The following is an 18,709-nucleotide window of genomic DNA, read 5'->3' as shown; positions in this document are numbered from 1 at the left end:
CCATACTGACCTTCCCCTGGACACACACACACACACACACGCGCGTGCACACACACGCACACAGACACACGCGCACACACACGCGCGCACACACATGCACACACACACGCGCACAGACACACACACGCACACAGACACACACGCGCGCGCACACACACGCACACAGACACACACGCGCGCGCACACACGCACACAGACACACACACACGCGCGCACACACATGCACACACACGCACACAGACACGCACGCGCGCGCACACACACGCACACAGACACACACACACACACACGCGCGCACACACATGCACACACACACACACACGCGCACAGACACACACACGCACACAGACACACACGCGCGCGCACACACATGCACACAGACACACACACGCGCGCGCACACACACGCACACAGACACACACACACGCGCACACAGACACACACGCGCACACAGACACACACGCGCACACACACAGACACAGACACACAGACATGCATGCATATGCAAATATTTTTCTTCACATTTGGTGCCTTTCTCATGCAGTGTGGACGCAGATCTCTGCTGCTGTGCACATTCAGTGCAGATTCTTACCAGCAAATATGCGCTGAATTGTTGCAACACACTAACTCTGCCATCTTACCTATATATATATATATATCACACACACACACACACACAGCCTGGCCAAAAAAGTCAATATTTCGTTGGACCGCCTGTAGCTTTGATTACGGCAAGCATTCGCTGTGGCATCGTTTCCGCAAGCTTCTGCAATGTCACAACATATCTATTTCTGTCCAGAGTTGCATTAATTTTTCCCCAAGATCTTGTATTGATGATTTGGACCACTGCGCAAAGTCTTATCCAGCACATCCCAAAGATTCTCAATGGAGTTCACGTCTGGACTCTGTGGTGGCCAATCCATGTGTGAAAATGATGTCTCATGCTTCCTGAACCACTCTTTCACAATTTGAGCCTGATGAATCCTGGCATTGTCATCTTGGAATATGCCCATGTCATCAGGGAAGAAAACAAATCCATTGATGGAATAACCTGGTCGTTCAGTATATTCAGGTAGTCAGCTGACCTCACATAACATTGCTGAACCTAGACCTGACCAACTGCAGCAACCCCAGATCATACCACTGCCCCCACAGACTTGTACCCATCATGCCTAGTGCCTACCGTAAATCACTCCAGCCGCCTCTCTTCTTACCCTGATGCGCCCATCACTCTGGAACAGGGTAAATCTGGACTCATCAGACCACATGACCTTCTTCCACTGCTCCAGAGTCCAATCTTTATTCTCCTTATTAAATTGAAACCGTTTTTGCTTCACTGACAAGTGGTTTTCTTAAGGCTACACAGCTGTATCCCTTGAGTTCCCGCCACATTGTGCGTGTGGAAATGCTCTTACTTTCACTATTAATCATATCCCTGAGTTCTACTGTTGTTTTTCTACGATTTGATTTCACCACACGTTTAAGTGATCCCCGATCACGATTATTCAAGATTTTTTCCAACCACATTCCTTCCTCGAAGATGATGTTTCCCCACTGCCCTTCCACTTTAATAATGCGTTGGACAGTTCTTAACCCGATTTTAGTAGTTCCAGCATCTCCTTAGATGTTTTCTCTACTTGATGCATGCCAATAATTTGACCCTTCTGAAACAGATCTTTTCCACGACCACAGGATGTGTTTTTCGACATGGTTGTTTAACAAATGAGAAGCCACTCACTACATCAGTTTGGGTTAAATAACTTGTTGCCAGCTGAAACATAATCACCCATGCAGTAATTATCCAATGGGAGGCTCTTAACTATTTGCTTAGTGAAATCCAGGTGACCTTTTTTGGCCAGGGTGTGTGTGTGTGTGTGTGTGTGTGTGTGTGTGTCTGTGTGTGTGTGTGTGTGTGAGTGTGTGTGTGTGTGTGTGTGTGTCTGTGTGTGTGTGTGTGTGTCTGTGTGTGTGTGTCTGTGTGTGTCTGTGAGTGTGTGAGTGTGAGTGTGTGAGTGTGAGTGTGAGTGTGTGTGTGTGTGAGTGTGTGTGAGTGTGTGTGTGTGTGTGTGTGTCTGTGAGTGTGTGTGTGTGTGTGTGTCTGTGTGTGTGTGTGTGTGTGTGTGTGTGTGTGTGTGTGTGTGTGTGTGTGTGTGTGTGTTCAGCGTCTCACTTCCCATTCCCCATATTATAATAATACATTCCATCACATCCAAACCTACAGGCCATATTACTGTTATGTCTGAGCTCCCCCGTGGAGGCAGCTCCCGGGATGTCTGCTGTAGCTACAGCTGGGCGCTTCCTGCAGTCTTCCAGTGGGTGTCCCGAGTGCCGGAGCCTGACACGTCTGGAAAAGCTCGGTTTTCTTTAATCGGCTAGGAAAGAAACTGCAGGAACGCAACGGGCAGTGTTCACTGTACGATGATCAGCCGTGTGGGTTGGTGTGTGTTGTCAACTCCCGCCGCACAAGTCTGACACGGGAAGCGCGGTTGAGGCTACACTTCGCCTTAAACAGCACATGTGGAACGATGTGTCATGCTGCTATTTTACTGTTCTGAGGTCAGCCGATAGCCTCTGTATACACCCCAGATACAGAGATTACATAGTGAAGCATGTGTGCTGTTATGTGATCTGACTGGGTTCTGGGTTGCGGTCTGAACAAATCATTGCAATAATTAATTGTGCTGCATGTATATCGACTGGTGCTGGAACTCCCTTGTCCCGTTGACCCCCACTGACTTTTGACCCTGCGTGTGTTTCAGAGGGAAGGAAGCAGGTATCCTAAAATGGACTTCAGCCTGGAGGAACTCCGGGAGCGTTTCAGCCGCCAGCTGGCCATCGAGCAGTCAAACACGATCACCATCGCATCCGTGGAGGCCACGAAACCCATCACTGAAAACATGGCCAGGATGGTGCGTGGTTCCTCAACATCCACCTATAAGCACTGCCAGGAAGATGGGGATGGTCTGGCACCATTTTAACCCGGATTATATTTATTGGTTTGTGGATGAAGCAGGCTAGTGTGCGTTGTTAATCATTACATAATTTCAGTTGTTGTTGTTATATGAGAACCTTGCTAGCATAGTGATATTAAGGTTTTTTGGAGTGCGTGTGTGTCAGAGCATTGCCTTTTCATGGAAGTTTCAGGCCTCTACATCTGTTTTGAGAGAGCATCCATTACTACAGATTCCCTGAGGTTCTGCTCTGGCATTTACTGGCTTGGCCCCCTTCGCCAGGGGGTCCCAGCACAGAGAGGTGGGGGAGGGAGGGTTCCCTGGTGGTCTGGCGACATTTATACCAGGTTGACTGGAATGCTAATGTTTTATGGTGCGTCCCCCCACGTGTGGTGCGAGGGTCACCTTTGGACCGGCCTGTCAGGCCCGTGTTCTGCTTGACGTAGTCCTCTCCTCTCCTGTCCCCGGCAGGCCTTTGGGCGAACGGCACGGTAGAACCCGGTTCCACTGTTTCCATTTGAAACGTTAAAAGTTACAACCGACGTCCGCTCGGCCACGGGTTCATTAAACGAACTCGAACCCAAACCGAACAAAACGAAGGTTCGTTTCGGTGCACGTGGTCGCGTCCGGGCACGCACCATGGCACGTCTCCCCATAACTGTCCTCTCTGTCCCCCCTGCGCCGGGCAGAGGAAGCTCCTAGAGGAGCAGCGTGGGCACTGGCGCGGGGTCCTGCTGCAGGCCCTGCGGAACAGCAAGCCGCTGCTACACAGCAGCTGCCTGACGAGCTGGAGGGTGAACATCTACCCCTTCCTGTGGCTCCTGCACGATGAGGACTACGTGGACGTCATGCTGCAGGTAGGACCGCATGCTGCGGTCACGGCTGAGGTTGCGGTAGCGATGCGGGTGTGGCTCTGACCTTCTTGTCCCACCGATGGTGGCCTCTAGGGCCTGGCTGCCCTGCCGCCCAGCGGAGAGTCGCTGCTCATCATGGCCAGGGAGATGGGAACCCGAGTCTACAACATTTATGGCATCCGGCAGAAAAAACGCAGCCAGTTGGTGAATAAACTGAGCAGAATCTACAGGTCATACGCAGAGCTGCTTGCTAAAGACACAAAGGTACTTCCTATAATTCTGATGTGTGTGTGTAAGTGTGTGTGTGTATGTGTGTGTATGTATATATATATATATGAGTTCATCACATAAAGGCCTGTGGCATCACAGGGCAGCAGCACCTTGCCCCGGGAGCACTGGAGCAGCCTGGAGGCGGAGACACACGCTGGCCCTTCCCTTCTGAGCGATGACGCACCCTGGCCCCTCACACTGATCATAGAGCTGGGCAGCTTCCTGGTGGACCTGATGTTGCGTGAGCTCAAAGTCTGCAAAGACATCCTCAGCCCGAGCCCGGAGGGGACGCTCATCCCCGTGCTCTATCACATGTATGTGTTCCGTAGCAATCGCCAGGTAAGACCCGTGCCTCATTTTTTTTTTTTTTTTTTTTTTCTCCTTTGCTGGCTCCTTCGTGCAAATTGGGTTCCGAACAAAAAGGAACGACCGTGAGGTTCATTTGCAGAATGTTCTCTTCAGTCTGAGAGCGTGTGCAACTGTACTGGGTGAACTGTGTAGGAAACAAAGGCCATCTCATCTCGGTAGTAACCGGGCAGATTAGCATCGTCTCTCATAAACCTGCCGTGTTTAGATCCTACACTCTCTGCGGCCCCCGTGCCTCCGGCTGACCCTGCCTCTCCGCGTCCTCTCGCCTCCTTTCGCTTTTCCAGCGTTCCGCTGCATGTTTTTGTATGAATTATGGAGCCGTTTCCCTGCTGGAGCAGCACGGGGCTGAAGGAGGAAGACTAATGACTCGGAAAGTAATGCCTTTTTTACTGGCCTCTTAATTGGCTGGGTGATTTAGTGCCCCAGGATTGCGCACGTGTGTGTGCGTGTGCGTGTGTGTGTGTGTGTGTGTGTGTGTGTGTGTGTGTGTGTGTGTCTCAGGGCAGGAGAGGAGGGCTTGGGGACAGGTTCCCTGTGCCTGCTGGGCTCGGTTCCTGTTGCAGGTGCTCTGTAGGTCACACGCCAGCCTCCTCTGTGGCCTCTGAGCCTGGCATGGGGCGGCATTGCCTCCGTTGAGCCCGCAGATGGTGCGGGCAGCGGGGAGGAGCTCCGCCCCAGGGCTGGGTCACACTGACATGGCGCCACGCGCCTGCCACTGTTGCGTGAGTTGTCTGAATAGGTAATAATTGAATCTGAGTGGTATTTTTAGTGGTGACGCAGGCAGCTCTGCTCTGGGTTGATTTTTTGAGTACTCTCTGCTGATTTGACAAGCCTTCTGACACCTTTCTGTACCAGGCCCTACATTTCTGTAATTTCTGTAAAAAAAACAACAAAAAAAAAAATTTCAAATGATAAGGGCTCATGGTGGTATTTGAAAGATGAAACTTGGAAAACAGCTGTCCTTCATTAACCCTTAATTGCACACGTCATCATCTTCAACATCTTCAGTTGTAGTGAACACCAGATTGTCCCCCTGGTCTGCACGAGACTGAGTGTCTCTGGCCCTAGTATGCATGTATTACCCAGAATACATGTGCGTTTTAGCTTTATGGAGTAGTTTATCAGGCTGTTGTACACAATTAGTTCCATGGTTAACCAGACACACCATCTATTCAATAGCTTGTTTTCAGTTTCACTCAGCCATAGTAGCAACTGTCATTATGTGTAAGAAATGTAGTTAAAGTTAATGGGGACTGGACATCTGGGCGATGCTTTGACTCACTGCCACGTGTCTGTGCTAGGTCGGCTTTATAAAGCCTCACCCCATCCTGACGCACATTCAGTCGGAAGCCATGGAGGCCAAGCTGACCTTTGACTCCTATGTGATGCCCATGCTGTGCCCGCCTGTGCCCTGGACGTCGACGAAGAGCGGCGCCTACCTGCTGACGCCCACAAAGCTGATGCGCACGGAGGAGGGCACCGTCCAGCACCAGCTTCTGCTGGAGAAGGTCCGTGACGAGGACCTGCACGGTGTGCTGGATGCACTCAGCCAGCTGGGCAACTGCGCCTGGAAGGTCAACAAACCCGTGCTGGACATCATCATCAGTGTCTTCAACAACAAGGGCAGCGAGAAGTTGGATGTGCCACCGCCGGTGTCTGAGGCGCCCGAGATCCCGTGCTTCAACCCGCACGACCAGGGCCTAACGATGTCCGAGAAGGCCCAGCTGAGGCGCGATGTGGCCAAGGCCAAGAAGACGATCGCCGAGATGCACAGCCTGCGCATGGACGCACTCTACAAGCTCTCCATCGCCAACCACATGAGGGACGAGATCTTCTGGTTCCCGCACAACATGGACTTCCGCGGGCGCACCTACCCCTGCCCGCCGTACTTCAACCACCTGGGCAGCGACTTGACCAGGGCCATCCTGATGTTTGCCGAGGGCAAGCCGCTGGGCCTCAAAGGCCTTGACTGGCTGAAGATCCACCTGGTGAACCTCACGGGCCTGAAGAAGCGCAGCTCGCTGGCTGGGAGGCTGGAGTATGCCAACAGCCACATGGACGATATCCTGGACTCGGCGGACGAGCCCTTCGCTGTGAGCAACCCCCGTCGCCCTTCAGTACTATACTCAATGCCAATGTATCCTGTGTGAAGCATTTTCTATCCAGCGTAATTGCATGATATAGACTCAATTTAAAGTGTACGGAATAATTAATTTTCCCTTTGGCAGCCGATAGTATCTGGCAATGTTGAGTCCCCAGAGAGAGCGTCGAATGGCACGGCTCACGACTCGAGTGTGCTGCGTTACAGGGCAGGAAGTGGTGGATGGACGCTGATGAGCCCTGGCAGACTCTGGCCTGCTGTAAGGAAATAGCAAACGCCTCCAGATCTCCAGATCACACCAAGTTCATCTCCCATTTCCCTGTACATCAGGTACGCTGCATAGCGGGGGCGTGTGGAGTGGGGTGTGAGGGTGGGTGTGAGGCACGAGGGTTTGTGGGACCATGCCTCTGTCACACCACTACATTTAATTTAAGTTTGACACCCCATTAAATCCTGATGTGACTTGCTTGGTTTCCGTGACCACGTGTCCGGCTGCTGCACATCATAACGACGCTTACTGCACTTGGCTGTAATGAATTGCCCTCTTGTATTACATTTTTGTGTTGTATTGCTTTAGTCGCATTTTTGTTACGGTGCAGTTATGTGTGAGTTTATTAATAAAACGAGGCAGTTAAGTAGCTTTTGCTGAGCTCTTTGTCTGTCTCTCTCTCTCTCTCTCTGAGTCAGGATGGTTCCTGCAATGGTCTCCAGCACTATGCAGCTCTGGGTCGTGACGTAATCGGTGCCACGTCAGTGAACCTGATGCCCTGCGAAGTGCCCCAGGATGTCTACAGTAGTGTGGCACAGCAGGTAGGCAAGCACGGGGCCCGAGCAGCCGTGCCGGGGTTCACTATAAACGCAGACATGTTTCCCGGTCCTTATATTACTAAGGTGAGAGTAATGCAGCCCTTTTATTCTGTTTAGGTGGGGCTGTTTTTGTTGTTAGGCATGTGCCTATTAATGTGCTCTTCTCCTTAAATAAAACGTCTCAGTCACGCCTCCTGAGCTTTAAAATGAACACAGCTTGAAAATGTGTAGATTTCTGTCGAAAACCATTTGCAGCAAGCAAACGGATACTTAAGAATGTACTTCTCTTGTCGCTTTGATTAAGTGAACGTTTCTGATATGAAAAAAAGCTGATCTGATTCTGCTGTTCAATGCATATCTGTGATTGTTCAGAAACTGCCCCACTTACAACAGCGACACTTTAGCAGTAGAGGACGTGGGAGCCTGGAGACGGCTCAGACGCAGTATAGATATATATTTTAGTACGTTGAACACGCCGATGTATTTGGGGTCATAACTGTAAAACCTAACGCAGATGAACTCTGTGTGAGAGTTCCACGTCATGGACGGCGCGAAGCGGCAGGGCGTTTTAAGCAAACGGGGGTTAGGCCGCGAGTAAGACGCCGCTCTGGCCGTAGCCGACGCTTGATTGGCTGGTGCGCAGGTGGAGGCGTTCCGCACACGGGACGCGGCCAAGGGCATGAAGATCGCGCAGGTACTGGAGGGATTCATCAACAGGAAGGTGGTGAAGCAGACGGTCATGACGGTGGTGTACGGCGTCACGCGCTACGGGGGCCGGCTGCAGATCGAAAAGCGCCTCAAAGAGATGGACGATTTCCCCAAGGTAGGCGCCCCCGTCAGGGCCGTGCTGCACCTTGCTCCTTTAGCTTGGCCGCTTTGGCGTGCTTGTTCTCGTCAATTCAGTTTAATTGTGATTCTTACGTCTGGCCTTCAGCTTGTGCACCTTTAGCTTTTTTTTCCCATCTGCTCTCATATGTGCTGCTTTGTGGAAGTGTTAGAAAGTGTGTGTGTGTGTGTGTGTGTGTGTGTGTGTGTGTGTGAGAGAGAGAGAGAATGATTCAATTCATTTTTTTTGTTTGCCTCAGTCCCTTATCCCTATTGTATTCTTTGGATAAACAAACTACATCAGCAGTGAAGTAGCATATAATTATCACCTTTAGAGAGTCAGCGAGAAAGGTGTGCACTTGTATAGGATTAGAGTGTACGATTATGTGTGAAAGGTGTGTGTGTGTGTGTGTGTGTGTGTTTGCATGTAGGTGAGGAACCAGTCTGTTTGTTCAGCAGGGTTGTGTGTTGTCAGCACAGCTAGATACCACTGGGGCTTCTCTGTGCTAATGTGTCCCCATGGGGCTAGCGGAGTTGCCCGGGGCCCTCCGACCACGGGAGCTGGTCGCCTGAATCTTCACGCTTCGTGCTTCTCCCAGGCTTGCTTTGCAGTGACTATGCTGTTGTCCAAGCATTTAACTGCTGTTTTCCCCATGCAGGAGCACATATGGGACGCCTCTCAGTACTTGGTCCAACAGGTCTTCTGCAGCCTGAAGGAAATGTTTACTGGCACCAGAGAGATCCAGGTATGCCATGATGTCTTGCATGACTAGCACACCAGAAGCAGAAAGAGCCAGAGCGACTGTAGTTTCTTTTTGTGCTCTTGTATCACTTTGTTATATAAATACCTGAAAGTGTTTTTGCTTGGTAAAAGGAGGGGAAAATAGAAAGTTCTGGAACCCACTCCATCTTCGGGGAGAGAGCCAAACAGAGCCAGCCAGTCTGAAAAATACCCCCGTGTTGCATTCAGACACTCCTGCCTACCTAAATGGGTCAGGCCCGAAAACGCGTACAAAAATAAAGAAGCATGGTGAGGGAGAACGAGTGGTGCGCTGTGGCACTCCATCCTCCCTCTAATCGCCCATGCCTGGCTGCAGCGCAGGTGGAGCGACTGGAGAGGGTGATGGCTAACTGGGGCAGAGGATGGAGAGGCTGGCTGGCGGATGGGGCTAGCACCAGGCCTGAGGCTGCAAACGCGAGGCGTGTGAAGGAATTCATCTCCTGGGCAGGAGCTCTCTGGAGGAAAGCCTCTTAGGCCCGAGTGGGAAGGCAAGCTGGCATGTTAGGTGTACCGGGGGGGGTTTGTCGCTGTTGCTGGTTCCCCTGCACAGCAACAGCTGGTCCTCTCTTTGACACCGCACAACCCGATGGAAACAAAGCTCGAACTTCCCATTTAGAAGTGTGTGTGTGTGTGTGTGTGTCCCTACAGGACTGGCTGACGGAGAGCGCGAGGCTAATCTCCAAGTCCGGCAACACGGTGGAGTGGGTGACGCCGTTGGGACTGCCCATTGTCCAGCCATATCACCGCACCAAGAATCATATGGTGAGTGTTGTGGCCACAGGGGCCTCCAGGGGCCCCCAGGGCCAGAATGCTGGTGAGTAATGATTGCTCTGCTCTGGTTAGGCACAGCCTGAAGGGACCCTATGGGGTTAAAGTTCAGAAGGCTCTGTCCTCCTGTTAAGACATGCTGAGGGGTAGAGCACATGTCCTATAGAACTCGCCGGATCACTGCACTTTCCAGAGGCCCAGCACTCTCAGCAGAGCAGCCAAAGACAAATGACCCACGCAGCTTTTCCACTGGAAAGCGCGTGGCAGGCATACCCAGGGCTGACCCAGGGCTGCTGGCTGGGGTCTAGGCAGGGCAGCGGAGTGTCTGCAGGGGTTTGAGGGGAGGAGTTTGACCGCTTCGAGCACAGGGCTGACCCGTTCTTTAGCCTACTGGTGCTGCGTGGCGTGCATGGTTCAAATAGAATGTGTAAACAAAAGCTGAAATTTCGTCCATACAGGAACTTTGTGTGTGTGTGTGTGTGTGTGAGCGAGAGAGAGAGAGAGAGAAGCTGCCAAAGCAGGACAGCTCTAACTGGTTTCTTAAAAGCCCTCTGCACTACATGGTTTCCCTGCTTGTTGTTACGGAATGTTCCAGGGCTGTGCAGAGGCTGTCGGGAGGCTGTAATTTCCACAGGGACCTCCTGATCACCTAAAAGCAGGCAGCGGTATGCAGGCCATCCTGCTGGATCTTCACTGTGTGTGTGTTGTGAGTGAGTGAGTGAGTGAGTTCTCGCTCCTGTCCTGCTGCTGGGCTGTTCATAGCCATCTCCACTGCCTGTGACCACCGGTGTACTAGGGTGGCCTAACGACCCGTATGACGCGTTTCACCAGCGCATTTAGACCTGGCACGGCATGAAGGAAGCAGAAGAATAGCCACTTCCTGTTACACCGTGGAACGGAGGTGCTCACCTGTAGTGGTTCATGGCTATGCGCTAACTCTGCTAGGCAGAATGTAAAATAGTGTCAAAACTGGCCAAAAAAAATGACGTTTGATCATCCTTAACAAAAAAAAAACAAAAAAAAAACTGGTTCTAAAAAGGTTCAAAGCATTTGAAAATCTACTTTGCACCTTATATCCACAAGAGTGCAAACCAGTACAGGAAGTGACAAAAACTACTTGTACAGGTGTATTTATTTCAACATAAACATGTCTTTTAACTTTTCCTTGACATGAAATACTAATCAAACCATTGGGGACTTGCAGTGCATGAAGCTGCCGTCTCTAGCCTAGTATGCACAGTAGCCTACACTTTTGTATAAATTTAAGGTACACAATTCTGAGAAATGCAACAACAACGATGTTGTACCCCGAGGGATCGTGGTATTAAAATGGAAAAGTAGGCTACTTGCATTATTGATGCTAGAAGTCCCAAAGTGCTTCCGAACATTGAAAGAGCTAGCAGACATCAGGCCATTCTCATTGGGTGCATAATTGGAGATGTACCCTTAGGTAGCTGCTGCTGGAATGGAAGGCTAACTGATGGTAGGCTGATGGACCAAAACTGCACAGAGTGCAAATCATGCTTGTGAACTCTGCCACATGTTTGTTGTTGAATTCTTTGTCGGTTTCAGCTTGACTCGCATTTCATTTTTAGTCGCTGAAAATGACGCCGCGCGTTTCCTGTCCGTCGTGTGGCGTGTACAGTGCAGCGGCCAAGGCACGACGTAGACACTGCAACCCCCGTTTCATTTAAAAAATGTCTGGGTTTTTAAATAAATCTAATGTAAAAAATATTCGCTGACAGCAGTAAAGTGTTACAGCTCAGCCAGGCTGAAAACGTTTGGCTCCTAAAAGAAGACATCTGTCCGCAACTGTCTCCTAAACTGACTAGATCAAAGGCAAATCTAACGGCATTATTAAAGGCTATGGAGTAGAAATATTGATGGTCTTGGCTGACTTATCAAAACTTCTGTGCTGTTGCAACGTAAACTTGCGAGCTTGCAGCTGACGAACGAGGTCAGAAGGATGCAGGTCTTTAGCCACGGCGCGGGACTGGGGCGTTCTGTTCCCCAGCGTAGGACCTGCCTACATGCCTGCAGTTTGAGCAGCGTGGTAAGGATGCTGCGTCTCCCCTGTTCAGCAGCAGAAGGGACACTTGCTGTCTTGCCTGCCGCGGCCATTTCAAGACTTCGCATCTAATCGTCTGCTGGCATGTGTGAGGGCACTCGATCTAACATGCAGGCGTGCCGTCACCACGCTACACTGTAGGCCCTTGCCGAGATTCCCGGCCCCTTGATTTCAGGTCATTATGTTTTATTGGACATTTATGAAATTTTTGGTGAGGTTGCCATTAATCCACCGGCTGTGGGTCCTCATGAATTCACCACTTAACGGCGTTTAATCATGGAGTCGTGCGGGTGGAGCCACTGGGCAGCAGCTTTAGGGAAGATGTTTGCTTCTTCTGTTAATTTACATTCACATTTACATTTACATGTATGGCATATAGCAGGCGGTCTTATCCAGAGCGACTTACAAAAGTGCCTTGTCATCTACCCAACCTAGCCAGTAAAACATATTAGAGTCCATTTAGCCCCCATGGAAGTGGTTTTTAGAGCCCATCTCGTCTTCATAATACGCACTTATATTTTTAGAATAGCATTTAAGTATAACATCCATCTTCTGTCTTGTAGGGGTTCTCAGTTATTGGATGTTTTGACTCTCGTCTGCATGACATGGGCAACAAGATATACCGGCACATATTGTGATTCTGACGTGCTTTTGCAGGGTATTAAAAATACAGTGGTGACACTTTGATGCGTTGTGGTTAACAAATTGATCTGGATTATTAGGAGCAAATGATTTGTGTGAACAGTTTGAACACCCAGGGATCTCTCAACTGAGACTGGTCTGTGATGGGTCAAGAACCGTGTTCACACACCATTAAGGAATTAAGTGGTTAATTAAGGACTGAGTTATTTGTTAGGAGGCTCGTTCGGCGAGGGTCCATTTACAGCAGCACTTAAAACCCAGTGTACCACGTAGCTCTCGCTCGCGGGGCTGGTGAGTGGAGGCTTGAGACGCTCTCTATGTGGCAGCAGAAACTGCCAGCTGAGCTTTACACGAGCTCTGTGGGAGCTTTACATGAGCTTTACATGAGCTTTACATGAGCTTTACAGGTTGTAAACGAGGCCACTGAGGAATTGAATGTACCGCGGAAAAACGTTTAAGCACGTACGCATTTGCGTGTGTATATACACATATACAAATATGCATTTCATTGTGGATCTTGACAATAAAAAACAAAAACCACTGTTAAAACATCTCATTGAATTTTGGCTACAACAGAATAAGAAGGCAACCTGAATTCAATAATTGCTTGTCTTTGAAAATGAAACGCTGATGACGAAGGTGAAGGGACTATCCATGTGTTTGTACTGACGTTGGAGAGCCGGGTATTCATTCCAGTCAATAGATTACAAAACACCTGTACTTTAGCATGTTGCATCCACTTCACAAGGACTCTTAACTGCTTGATCCCGGTGCCGCTCTGTGTCGTGACACGTTCTGTCCCCCTGTTACCCGTTTCCCAGTATTGGTTCCCATGCATCGAACACACAACATGCCAGGTTGACCATACCCACAGCACTCCATTTATCCTCTAGGGTCAAAGGTGAAGGTAACCTTGTTTAACTATCCGCTGGGCTCCACCCACATCACCCCGTTTAATTTCCAGGAGATGTGGAGAGACTTTTGGTGGGTTTGCTTATAAGGGTTCAGCAACATCCCCCTCGACACACTACCCAGATTAACGTAGCAAAGCACTAAATCACCACAGGGCCTCAACTCCATTTCTAACGAGATGGCCCTCCTGTTCCAGCATGGGGTAGACCATCGCAGCTTAACCCTGTCTTTCCCCTTAGCTTTTGGTCCAAAAATGTGAAACTCAAGGGATTTTTTTTCCCGCCAGCATGCTGTCATGACTGTGCGTCCCAAGATGGCCATGATCTCCGCTCACAGCCAGTGTGGTTAAACCGCTGGCCATCACCCTCTACTTACAGCAGTTTATGTCCTCAGCAAGTTTGCATTTCTACATAAATCCACAGAGACAAGATGCAGAAGGCAAGGCTGTTTCAGCAGAAACTCCCACACAGGAACCACGCTGAGTGCTTGCAGCCTCTTAGACCTGACACACATCTCCACCGCGCTCTGTTAAGAGATACATAGAGCAGTGTGCACGATTCCCGATGGATGATGGATGCTCTGCGTAGTTTCTTTCCCCATCGCTGTATGACTTTTGAATCTCCGACAAACCTAATGGTGAACTTTATTGTGGTCCTAAAAACGCCCCGACCCGCTTTAAAATGCGATCGTGGAAATACACGGTCCAGCCGAGGTTGCTCTGCTCCGGCGCCGAGCACTCATCCATTCGTGGCTGTTCGTTCCGTAGGAAATGGAGCATTAATTAGATGATGGGGAGGAAGGGAGGATGAAGCCTTCATGTCAATACAGCAAATAAACACATTAAGCTGGAGTGAAATCGCCTGCGTTTAATCAAAACGCTGCCATGTCCCTGCTGGTGAAGGCGAGGGCGTTACACGGGGGGAGGGATGTAAGATTTTTGTAAGATTTTCTGTGCTGTTGAATATGTATGTTTATTTACCCATTCCCCATTATCCATTTTGTGTAATGAAGCAACATTTCTTAAACCTTCTTTCATACATATCTAGTTTCAAGTGACTCGTCTGTCCTTCTGATTTTGTGCCCGGGTACTTACTGCGTCCTTGGCAAAAGGAAATGTAATTACCTCCGAGTGCGGGGCTGTATGTCCAGGCCAGACTGTGAGGGGCTCATCCTGCTACGACTGCATGCTAACATCCTTAAGGATGAAGGCTGCCCACCTAATTGGCCGAGGGTCAGTTTTTCTCCTGAGGTTTCCAGCAGATCAGAACGCTCTGATCCGCCAGTCAATTCCAGGTACCTTTTAGGCTCAGAATTACTCTCCCTTCGTGAACCAGGGAAGGCAAAGCAGTATTACATTGATCGGGCGACAGGGGCCTCTGTTGTTCTGAGGGTCGAGCTGATGAATGCAGCGGAAGTGTCAAGGACAGCCCCCAAGGACCAAGTCAAGGAGACAGTCATGAGTCGTGTGGGTCATCTCTCCTGTGGGGCGCTACCTAATTAGCTGATGTTGTACCTAATCTCCCGAGGCCGTGGCAGCAGCAGTCGATAAAGGAGACGGCAGGTTGCTGGAGTCGCGGGGTGAGGTCATCTTGGTTTTTGACTGTGAAGTCATATGAGCGTAGTTTGAAAGTTTTGGCAGTGTAAACTTTATGGCAATGGCAGGAGAAAAGTTGAATCAAGCTGTGTATAAAATAATTACACAAACTCAATGGCTACATAAAATATTCCTTCAGCTTTTTAGGTGATTTTTAGTAATTTATTTCAGTGTCCCAGTTTCATCTGTATATTAGAAAATTTGATTTGAAAGTGAGTGTCGTTAACATTATGTGTGTGCCAAGCTATTAGCTTAGAGTATTGAAATCAGAAACACAACCCAGCAACCCCAACATTAGAGACAACTGATTGTAGCACCTAACGACCAACAACCATGCATTGTTTAGTCCGTAGGTACAGGCTACATGCCACTGACTATAGTCTCACGGCGACGATTTGTAGGTTTGTTTCTGCTGGCCTTGGAGCATTGCTTTATATGCTAACAAAAATAGTATTGTTATTAGTATACTTATTGGCTATTTCTTCCCCTTTTTGGGTGACCATGCACACATGGCAGCCATTGCTAGGAATTTATAGCTTTATGTTCCTATTTAAGGCTTTTTGTGCATTTTTATAACAAATTACTGTGACCTTCACCAAGCCAAGTGACACACTTCCAGCCGAGAGCTGCCCTCGTCCTCGCGAAACTGGCTATAATGACTCTCAGCTCCTCCTCAGACCACACGTTTTAAAAACAGGTCCTAACGTTAAAGCTTTGGGTCAGCGGAAATACATTTCGAATTTCCGTAACGGAAACCTTAATGCTATGTAAATGCAGGCAAATGTAATTCTAGGGTAAATCCACTGGGAAGAGGGATGCTGGGACAATATTTAGTGTATTTATTTTTGTTTTTTCCCTTTTTCGAGACCATTCCGTCAAAGCCCGTGCTCACAGCCAGGAGTGCCGGAGAGCTGAGTTTAGAATGGTGAGAGAGCCACAGCCAGGCAGAAGGGGAGACCGTCGGAGGGGCTGCAGGCGTGGGTCCAGGCTCTGCCTCTTGGAGAGGGGAGGAAGACTAGAATTTACATGCCTCAAAACAGAAAGGCTGTCTCACCGCACAGGCATCAGCCAAAGCTCAAGACACCTACTCCTTTTAGAAGGCGTTTCAGATCTTGTGACTGGATAACTTTTTTTTTTTTTTTTTTTAGAAGATGGATCTATTTATGATCTATGATTGTAAATATGACATGACTCAGACAGTTTTAAGATACATGCAGCCGTTTGTCTGCTGCAGGGATTATTAGTTCATCTTTAGTCCTGGCTGAAAGATGTACTCTTCTGGAGAGAGAGGGATGCACCCGTTTCCAGCTGGGGTGCTGGTGACAGCCACGTCTCAAGGCTGCTCCCAATATCTGTGCAACAATCCCCCGTACATTCTGTTCTTCCATCATTAACTAATATATTCATAAAGCAGGATGACGGCCAGCGATGGACGCTACTCTCTACTGTACTTCCGAAATCATCCAGAATTGTACCCACGTGTAGTCCCCCTGTCCAATAGAACCTCCCGGCTAAAGAAAGCAGCAAGCAAGGTCCCCTGTCTCACATTTCCTCATGTTCCCTTTGCTTGTGCATCCAGTCAGTACTTCGTCAAAGGAAATCCAAGACCCAAACTAGAATCCTACGCAGAGTGGCATCACAGAAGCTCTCCAAGAACATTTTGCCACATAGTTCCTTTCGTTTACAGCATTTGGCGAGCGCAGTTACCCAGATCGACCAACGTGCTTATCAGTAAGATGTCATATGTGCATGCTGGGAATCCAACCCGTTGCGTTAGTGGTACTACCTGTTCACCAGGTGAGCTGCAGGCCTATTGTTCCTTCTGGGCGTGTCGGGCACAATCTGGGCTGAGCTCGGGCATGGAAAGGCGTGACTGAGCAGGAGGACAACCGAGCAGACAACGACTGGGCAGTCGGCCTTCCGCCTGTTTTAAGTAACAGCTTCCCTTGCGTTTGTGACTGATTCTCTGGTTCAGCTCATTTGTGAAGACACTATGGTTTAGGAGAGAACCCCGTCCGGGTGAGGTTGGTCCTATATATATATATATATACACACATGTCAGCTCTGAACCATACCGGTATGTGTATCATACTGCCAGAGTGTGTTTGCAGAGGTCTGAGATCAATATCGGAGCACTTTGGAACATTAATACTAAGGAAGAGTTCACTTTGCGTTCAGGCAGTCAATAGCTGAGACATACTGAGAAGACGACTTGGATAAAGAAAGACGAGAGAGCCTCCGTTCTTAGGTTCCCAGTTGCTGTATCTCATAACATATGCGTTTATTTATTTAATTGGTTTATTTATTTATTCATGGAACATCATGGATTTGTTCAGGACCGGCACGAGCTGGTAAGCCATGTGCTCTCTGTTTGTCGTTCAGTGCCTTTGTATTGATCCCGCTTCTTGTTCTTCTCCCTGCAGCTGAAGAGCAACACCCAGCTTCTGAATGTCCAGACAAGCCACGATTCCCAGGAGTAAGTGCCTCGTTCCGCCTGCTTTCCCTTCAGCCGCTCTTTCTCTTCGCATTTTGCGTCCTCGTCTTCTTTTTTTCCCTCTCCACCTGCCTGCCACCCCACCCCCTGAGGCGGGGCAAGCAAGCCTCCACTCCAGAATGCACGCAAAGAAGCAGAGGGATGAAAGGGAGGGAGGGGGGGGAAGAGAGAGAGAGAGAGAGGGATCATCCAGCCTCTCTTCATTGTCGTATATGCAGGCCTCGCAGAGGAAATGGGCCCTTTGGCTGAGGAATGTGGCATTTTATGGTGAAATGTCACTGCTGAATATCACGACTGTCATTTACCCAATAGTGGCCCATCCAGAATGGACAAAGCCTTGCGAGAGCGCTCCTATTTAGCATTTATGATAAAGTTCAGTTCATAGTTTATGTCCGATAACTAGAAACATTCATCATGGGTGGTGTTGTGTATTTCCCAGTTGTTCTAATGACTGCATTCACGATTCAATGTAAGATGGTCTTTGTGGGACTTAAATGGGACCATACAGATTAGTTCATTATGCCAATTTCAAATTAAAAGCACTCTGCTTTTGTTATGAAACGTTTTTACTTTCTAACCCAAACCCTTCAGTTATTGGCCGACGATCTGTCTGACATCTGTTTGAACACCACACAGCCTTCTTTAAAATCCACTGGAAATGGACCTCAGCGCCACGTACTGCTACCCATCCATCACTGTCCATCATTGCTGTTGGGGAGACAGCCGTGACAGGACTCACTTTAACAGGACCCGGCGTGGCGTCAGGGCGGCCCTTCCCTGCACCAGAGCGGCTGTGGCTAGACTCCTGGTCTCAGAGACAGCACGGTGCCTTTGGGGCTAGAACAAACGGCAGCGGCCAAACAAAGTTAGGGGACCAGTCAAATCAAGGTGGCAGATGAGGCAGAGGTCTTCTGAAGACTCGACTTTGTCGCGATGTTCTGATCCTACGCTGCTGACGAACGCTCTCAAGGCATCAGTGGAGGTTTCTTTGTGCTGATCTGAAGCCTGTTAATCCTGTAACGGACCAAGCAGGCAGAGTGGATGGTAATGCCAACGGAGAAGGCCGCACTGAGGATTTGTAGCTTTTTGAGGCTTTTTGTGCATTTCTGTAACAAATCACCGTGGCCATGTGACTTCCAGCCAAGAGCTGCCCTCGTCCTTGCGACACTGGTTATAATGACTCAGCTCCTCCACAGGCCACACGTGCAGTTTACATAATTCTACAAAGCAAAACCTAATCTCATATCAACGTAACTGCAGACATATTTCTAAA

The 18,709-nt window shown here is 49.3% G+C and overlaps 1 protein-coding gene across 4 annotated transcripts in view; it reads left to right on the top strand.

Moving 5' to 3' along the window:
- Positions 1–18,709, top strand: part of polrmt (polymerase (RNA) mitochondrial (DNA directed)) — a 29,631-nt gene that overhangs the window by 5,450 nt on the left and 5,472 nt on the right. For all 4 annotated transcript variants that reach the window (XR_014120088.1, XM_081708398.1, XM_035523349.2 and 1 more), the window contains exons 6-16: positions 2,760–2,909; positions 3,641–3,808; positions 3,899–4,069; positions 4,175–4,414; positions 5,746–6,537; positions 6,753–6,875; positions 7,233–7,355; positions 7,996–8,175; positions 8,837–8,923; positions 9,607–9,720; positions 17,366–17,418. Coding sequence is in view for 3 of the 4 variants with exons in the window: in XM_081708398.1 (XP_081564524.1) it covers positions 2,760–2,909; positions 3,641–3,808; positions 3,899–4,069; positions 4,175–4,414; positions 5,746–6,537; positions 6,753–6,875; positions 7,233–7,355; positions 7,996–8,175; positions 8,837–8,923; positions 9,607–9,720; positions 17,366–17,418 (2,201 nt within the window). In the remaining variant the exon portion in view is untranslated. The remainder of the gene's footprint in view (positions 1–2,759; positions 2,910–3,640; positions 3,809–3,898; positions 4,070–4,174; positions 4,415–5,745; positions 6,538–6,752; positions 6,876–7,232; positions 7,356–7,995; positions 8,176–8,836; positions 8,924–9,606; positions 9,721–17,365; positions 17,419–18,709) is intronic.

The sequence above is a fragment of the Electrophorus electricus genome, chromosome 26, assembly GCF_041902795.1.
Source record: "Electrophorus electricus isolate QZ-2024a chromosome 26, ASM4190279v1, whole genome shotgun sequence".
Classification (NCBI taxonomy): Eukaryota; Metazoa; Chordata; class Actinopteri; order Gymnotiformes; family Gymnotidae; genus Electrophorus; species Electrophorus electricus.
The sequence above is the reverse complement of the archived record's forward strand: the minus strand, read 5'-3'. Positions and strand labels throughout refer to the sequence as shown.